At 38.0% G+C, this 7,889-nt stretch overlaps 1 protein-coding gene across 1 annotated transcript; it reads left to right on the plus strand.

Annotated features, from left to right (window-relative positions):
- Positions 1–3,576: 3,576 nt before the first annotated feature.
- Positions 3,577–5,795, plus strand: LOC110939038. Its single transcript, XM_022180939.2, has 3 exons — positions 3,577–3,864; positions 4,324–4,662; positions 5,322–5,795. Exons 1-3 carry the CDS (start codon positions 3,577–3,579, stop codon positions 5,793–5,795), a joined length of 1,101 nt encoding a protein of 366 aa, XP_022036631.1.
- The last annotated feature ends 2,094 nt before the right edge of the window (positions 5,796–7,889 follow it).

The following is a 7,889-nucleotide window of genomic DNA, read 5'->3' on the forward strand; positions in this document are numbered from 1 at the left end:
CCTTCAGCGCCACAATGAAAACATCCCTTGTTGCCCTGCTGTTGTTGCTGATTCTGCGGTGCTTGCTGCTGCTGACGATTCTGATTTGCAGGCCGTGAGCTCCTGCAATCCTTGGCTTCATGACCCACCTTGAGACACCTCTGACAACGACCCCTGTTGCACTGACCACTGTGGTGTCTGTTGCATCTATTGCACTTTGGGTGGTTTCCTCGATATCCACCCTGCCCTTGACTACTAGAAGATTGCTGACCAGGACTCTGGTAGTCATCGATCTTTCGCTGCTGTGCCTGGGACTGAACCGTAGTCGAACCCTTGTTGGGGGCTCCATCCAATTTTCTTTTGTTGTCACTGGGAATAGCAGAAGTAGTAGTAGTGGTAGTAGCACCGATACGCTTAGGCAGCTTGTTCTGTTCCACTGCCTGGTCTGTGAGACGATGAGCAAGACGAGTAACATCCTGAATAGTAGCAAGGTTGGCAGAGGTCACATGGCTTTGAATCTCTGGTACTAAGCCTTTGAGGTACAGCTCGATGCGCTTGATAGGAGGATCTACCATAGTTGGACATAACACTGCCAGTTCATTGGATCGCTTCGTATATGCCTCTATTTCTGACCCCGTCATCTTCAGGTTAAAGAACTCCACTTCCAACTTGCGGATGTCATCACGAGTGCAGTATTCCCGCTTGATCAATTCTTTGAAGTCATTCCATGGGGTGGCATTAGTAGCCGCCAATCCCAGCATCAGAACTTGTGCATTCCACCAAGTCAGCGCAGTGCCTTCGAGAGTACCAGTGGTATACTTCACCCTGTGAGCCTCAGGGCATTTACACATCTCGAAGACCGATTCGAGCTTCTCGAACCAGTGGAGGAGTCCAACGGCCCCTTCAGTGCCACTGAAAGTACTAGGACGACAGTCCATAAAAGTCTTGAACATGCATACAGGTGGCTGAGCATTCTGGCCTGTGGTGTATATAAGAACAGGACAAAGTTAACACAAGAGTTGGCTTATGAGGGTAGGATCTAAAGATCCTAGAGTGAGTTGCGACTGCAGGGTATACCTCCTGCTTGAGCGGCTGCAAGTGCCGCAGCAACTTGTTTGTTAATCAAAGCCGCCAGCTGGGCTTGAGTCATGTTGATACGTCCACTCATTATCTTCATATTAAAGGAAACATGAGTGAGAGAGGTTTGCGAAAGTGCGATGACAGAAGAGAGTAAGCACACAGAGTTTTCAAGCAATAGTTACTACGTTATCTAAGCATACCATGTGTAATGTTCTATGTAACTAACAAGTAGGTAATATAAACAGGAATCATATCACCTATAGTGTTGAGTCTTGCACGTGGAGCGAAGCGTCGTTGTGGATCGTTGAGCACTGTACAGGTTATAGTCTGGTTTTAACAAAAACTTTTCCCTTATTAAAACCAAGTTCACTATAACCAATGGCTCTGATACCAATCTGTCACACCCCCAAAAATCCACACGCGGAGTATCACCGCTTGGAGGCGTGACTGACCAGGATCAAGCCACCAATCATATTGAACATTGTAAGTAATAAATAAAGTTCAACCCATCAATACAAAAGGTGTTCAAATCAAAACATAGTTAAGTGTTTAGCGGAAGCATAAATGTGAAAACCCAACATAAGTATTAAGTTTGAAATGTCATAATGTTTTTAACATGGCATCCACTGTCCATGTCCCACAACGACCGCGCCTCCCTGTGCAAGCTCCATGTATACCTGTCGACCTGCAAGGCATGTAACAACGAGTCAACAACAAAGTTGAGCGAGTTCACAATTGATTGTTCAGTTAATAAGTTCGTATCAGAAATCGTAAGTTCGTTTCATAACCAAGCGTTACCCAGTACCCTTGCTCCCAAACCTTTACAATAGTAAGTGGGGGCTTCCTATGTTGTATGTTACTAGACTAGTTGTAGCTATAGGTGTCCTTCCCAATCCGAGGACAGTAGTAAGTATGAGTTTACGTAGGTTTTACGTAAGTGCCCTTCCCTATCCGAGGACAGTAGTACGTAGCGAGTACGTAGGTTTAGCGCTGGTGTCCTTCCCAAACCGAGGACAGCAGTACGTAGGTTTTACGTAGGTTTTAACACTGGTGTCCTTCCCAATCCGAGGACAATGGTACGTAGGTTTTAGCACTGGCGTCCTTCATTCCGAGGACGGTGGTAAGTAGTCTAGTAGTGATGAAAGTACGGGTAGTCATACAATCCCATTCCCAACCCACCGGGAATCCCATGCCTTGGAAAGGGTGTGAACTCACCTTGGTTTGCTCGGTATGCTAAGGTATCTGCTCACAATTTATCAGTCAAGGCCCAAATAGGAGAGCTAATGGATTGATCGGTTGGAAGGAAAGGGCTTCGAAGACACACAGTTGTCGTCAGTAGGGAGAGAGAGAGCTCTAGGGTTTCTTATTTTCTAAAAGTGTGACGAATGGAACCGTAATACACAATAAATATTCGTGTAACGTACTGGGCCCTTAATGGGCTTCGGCGAAACGTTGGGCCGGCGAAACACATTTGTTTCGTCGAGACAAAGATGGCGAAACACTCCTCAGTTTCGTCGGAGTGTAGATGGCGAAACGCTTTTCGTCGAGGCCATTCAAGGTTTAAATACTTTTAGTTTTGCAAACAGGTTTCATGTTATATCACCAAACACCATAATCATATTAAATAGATAACATAGTCCAACAAACATCTCAACACATAATCCAACGTGTACAATTACAAGGCAAACAGGTCGTTTAACAAACAACTTAATCAATTAACGTGCAATTAATGCGAAGATAGAATCTTGGAAACTCGAGTTGTCACAGTCACCGAGATCGATCTTTCTTTTGAAAAGGCCTATAGAAAGCCCGCGAGTTATGCACACAAAAATACGTGAAGCGTAGTGGCCGATGGTGGCACCCGTCATGACTCATGAGTTCTAATCTAATTGCCACAACTAACGCGGATCTGAACTGATCTCGGATCCGTTCACCATGAATCGTTGTACATATATGGGTCCGGTATAATAATCCTCATATATCGTCGAGCTCATCTTGAGTTCAAGTTCGTCATAAATGGATCTTTTTGTGTGCATAACTCTTATATGTGGTTTTTAATAAACACAACCATAAAAAAAAGGTTAATAAATACAAAAATAAAAAAAGAGTTAAACGCACCAATATATTGAGCTTGACACGTATTTTAATTGTGTGTATTATCATCTATTGAAGTTGAAATTTGTACATTTTTTAATAAATGTAGCTCTAATAAATCCAAACAAAAAAATATGAATATAATTTATCATGTTACATGACATTAAGTTTTCTTCTAATACTTTGTTTGTCAATAAAGAGATTGGAACAGTCAAATTGAGAGCATAAAAAATGCAAAGGTAAATAATGGCCATACATATACCACTACAATTAAGGTGCACCCTTGGAAAATTGTGATTTGCCCACGACACCCTCACCTTCTCATCCTCATCACAAACCACTTAAGTCTTTCAACAACATTGAAAAACAACCAAACTAGTGTTTCTTCCCTTTGAATTTGCATAACCTAATCAAATAACACATATGAGGGTACTTTGCCCGAATTTCGACCGCGAAGATGCATTGGAAACTATTTTTGATGTACCAATACCAGAGGAGATGTTTACGAGCATGGGAACTAGTGTTTCCCTACGATGGCAAAACATGGCGACATGGATGAAGGCTCAGACGTCGGAAAAATGGACTTCTCCCGCCGTTGCTAAGAGTTATAACGAGCTTAGTTTTTTGCTTTACGTAGTCGGGTCTCCTCTTCTTCCCCTTCAGATTCAACTAGACGATTCAAGTGCTCGCTCTATTCGTAATTCTTCTATTGTAAGCATTAAGCAAGATATAGAAAATGCTTACCTAGGGCATAATAGTCTTTCTAAGAGCTACTTATTATTTGCATTATGAAATATGGGGTGCCAAATTGGCAGGGTTGAATTGTTGAACCCGTACAAGACCCATATATTATTCATGTAAAAAACTTCAACTCTACCCGTTTAACACATTTATCTAAACAAGTCAATTAAGTTGACCGGTTGTAAACACGTCATATGGGTTATGGGTGTAATTTATAGGTCGAACATGTCGTAACGAGTTGGCAGATCAACATGTTTGATTAAATAGATTAAATGCATGTCAACCCAAGCATGACCCTTTTGATTAGCTTGAACACGGCTTGTTTGTTAAATGAGTCAGATATGATAATCCAAGACCTGATTATTTTCATGTCATGTCAGAAACTGTCACCTATAGGAATAACATATGAATTGTTGCATGTGTTTGAAGGAATCATCAACAGCAAAATATATAGTGCAACAATACATGGCCGCAATCGGAGGACAACAGGCTTTAAATTTGGTACAAAGTGTATGTGCGATCGGGCAAGTGAAGATGAGTGCGTCGGAGTTTCACCAAGGTGATGAGACCGTGAAGACGCGAAACAAGGAGGAGACGGGCGGATTTGTTCTTTGGCAAAAGAATCCAAATCTATGGTGTTTAGAGTTACTAGTTTCCGGTTGCAAGGTTATTTCAGGAAGTAGTGGTAAGATTTCTTGGAGACACTCTTCAAACCAACTAAGACCCGTTACCAAAGGTCCTCCTCGTCCTCTTCGTCGATTTCTTCAGGTATATATGAACAATTTGTTATGTTATCTAGTAAAAGATAACGGGTAAAAACTTTTTTTAAAAAACTTTTTTTATATCTATGTGCTACCTAACGTCGCATTTGCAATGCCTTGAACCCACGTCATTTTTTTTGTGTGCGCGGAGTGGGGATTGGGGGGCTGGGGCAATCATTATACCACAACCTCTGAATTGTTTTTGCAAAAATATAGTAAGATTGTTATTGTAAAATATAGTAAGTTGTGTCGATCGCGACATAAACCTAACATGAAATTTGTGGGTTTAACTTGGTCTAAACAGGTTTGGGTCAAACCTACGAATGCGTTTTGCTAAATGGTTTATGTTCAGGTTGACCTAGTGAGTTCATGGGTTGACGTGTCTATTTTATAAATTCAAATAGACACATATATTATATAATAACTTATACTCATAGGTAGTTTGTGAACAAAATAAAAAAAAAATAATAATAAAGAAACGAGGATAAAGTATTATAGTATAAATGTAATTAGCTTATATATAATTCTAGAGTATTGATATAAAAATATTAAAATAAAATACAAATTTTGGAATGGATCTAGTTCGTGTAAACCGGGTCCAAAATATGAGCCTAATCTTAGTTACTCAACCCGCCCAACTCATTGAAAACATTTTTTTTCTACCAGGGACTGGACCCAAGGTCCACAGGAGATTTGTTTCTTCAAGCAGTATGCATAGGCGAAAAGATCATAAACGACGAGGAATGCTTTATACTAAAGCTCGATACAAGCCAGTCTGATCTCGAAGCACATGCCAACCCGAAATATGAGATCATACATCACACAATCTGGGGTTACTTTAGCCAAAGATCGGGTCTTCTAGTCAAGTTTGAGGACTCTAGATTGCTCTCGGTTAATGGTGACAATGGGGACGGCATTTTCTGGGAAACCAGCACAGAATCAGTGATCGAGGATTATAGATATGTCGAGGGTGTCAATATCGCACATAGCGGGAAAACTTCTGTAACGATTTTTAGATATGGAGAACATTCATCCAATCATAAGAGAGAGCTTGAAGAAAAATGGAAGATTGAGGAGGTTCATTTTAATGTTTTGGGATTGAATAATGACTTCTTTATGCCTCCTTCTGAGTTCAAATAAGTGGGAAAAACAGATTGAAATGTCACAAATTTTGGTTTTGACTTTTGAACATATTTTTATTTTTGATCTTGTAAGTTTTTGGATATATGGAGATTGATTGTAAAAATATGCATTTATTTATTTTTGAACATTTTGGTAGGATACACACCTTATCTATCGTGATTATATCCCTTTTCATCGTTTGAAAGCCTGAAAGGTGTATGGATACATCGTATGATATAATAAATTATGATTTATTTTGTTGTGGTGTCGTGTAGTGTCATACATATCGATCATTTGCGATATAGCATATGTGATATTGATATTGATATTTAGGGTCGGATTTGGGCCTATGCGAGAGGTGTCAGTGCACAGAGGCCCTAAATATGTAGGGGTCCAAATTTGTTTTAAAAAAACATATATTTTCACATCTTAAATTTGGCCCTCAATAAATTTGTAAGTTCTTTCATTTTTCTTCTTCTAATTTAATCATTTACATAACAAAATTTACATGTTTTCTTGTTTAAATTTGTATGTTTTTATTTCTCATCTCTCATTTAACCATTTACAATATAAACTTAGAAGAATTCAATATTTAGTTCTATTTATTTTATTTGTATAAAAAAATTCTGTTGCCAAACTAATTTGGATGCGTTTGCACATGTTAAAGTTCTTTTTGTTGCAGTACTTTTGTTTAGTTTATTTTATTACAATTATCATTGTGTTGTCGTTTTTTGATACATGATTTATGAGTTTATATTATAGGAATGAGGCCCAATTTTTTTGTCTCGCACGAGACACAAAAGTTTTATTTTTCTTTATCAGGGACGGCCTGTGACATGATACATTTTTGGCACCATAGGAGTGCATATTGGATGTTTTGATATAAAACACCCCGGACCCTTGTTGCAACCTTATATCTTTATTTCTCGACTCGTGTTAATGGCATTACTCGACAAGTGATATTTTACAAAATATATATACCTTTTTTTACTCGGTTCATATGCGACTTAAAATCATAGTTGTTTCAATATACTATTCTTTCTGTATCGTTACTAAATATTGAAAGCATTTATTGACCATGTATTTGTTTCATTAACATTATAAGATCAAGAACTTTCTTAATTATTTCTTTAAATCGTCATCTTATCTTTTGTTTTTTTTTTTTTTTCTTCATTGTTTAATTGTTTTTCACTCCTTTTAGTTTTTGTTTCACAAAAGTTTCTACACATTGTAAACTCATACTTTTTTGCTTCTTAGTTAGTATTGGGTGCAAAACAAGTTTGGTGAGCTCTATATTCTAGAGAGAGACTATGTATTAGAGAGAGAAGCTAGGATAACATAAAATCATGATATACATATTAAGATGTATCTACACAAAATAACACAGAAGTTATATAAATTTCCTAACATAATTGTTTAAAATTTAGGTATTAAAAGAACACCTAAATGGCTTAAACTATTGGCTCTGATACCATCTTCTGTCGCAGCCTCTGACCCCACCCCGGGAGCGGGCGCTGCGAAGGCGGGCTGGTGGTATCGGTGTTTATTAAATTTGCAGCGGAATTAAAACATCAGGACCGTAGTTAGGAAATAATTTTTAAGTTTGCAAACACCAAACTTTTTATATTAAACAAATGAGCTAAAACTTATATTTCACTTATAATGTATTTATAGGGATAAACCCTAACTTGCTGAAAATATACTTCTTCTTTTATTTAGGTAACTTATAGCCACATTAATAGTTGGCTTCTAATAGCTTCACATCAAGTTACCTTAAACGTGTTTTAAAAATATTTTATCAGCAAGAAATACTTGTGAGTACATTCCGATTTTTGTAAAAGACACATTGTTATATTTTACAGTATCAAGATGGAGATTACAATGTTTATATCTAACAAATTCTCCAAAGTACTTGTCACTCGACGGATCTGTGACTATGGTCATATCACACATTGGCTAACCCATTGTCCAATTGTGAAGATTATCAAGTAATGTATACAAAACCCCATAATACTGGCAGTAATTTGTAGAATACAAAGATTCGATCACTGTAAGTATAACTAAAAAACATTTAGGATTTTGTAAAGCATTTTAAGTAAAAAGAGAGAATGA

This window comes from Helianthus annuus, chromosome 5, assembly GCF_002127325.2.
Source record: "Helianthus annuus cultivar XRQ/B chromosome 5, HanXRQr2.0-SUNRISE, whole genome shotgun sequence".
Taxonomy (NCBI): domain Eukaryota; kingdom Viridiplantae; phylum Streptophyta; class Magnoliopsida; order Asterales; family Asteraceae; genus Helianthus; species Helianthus annuus.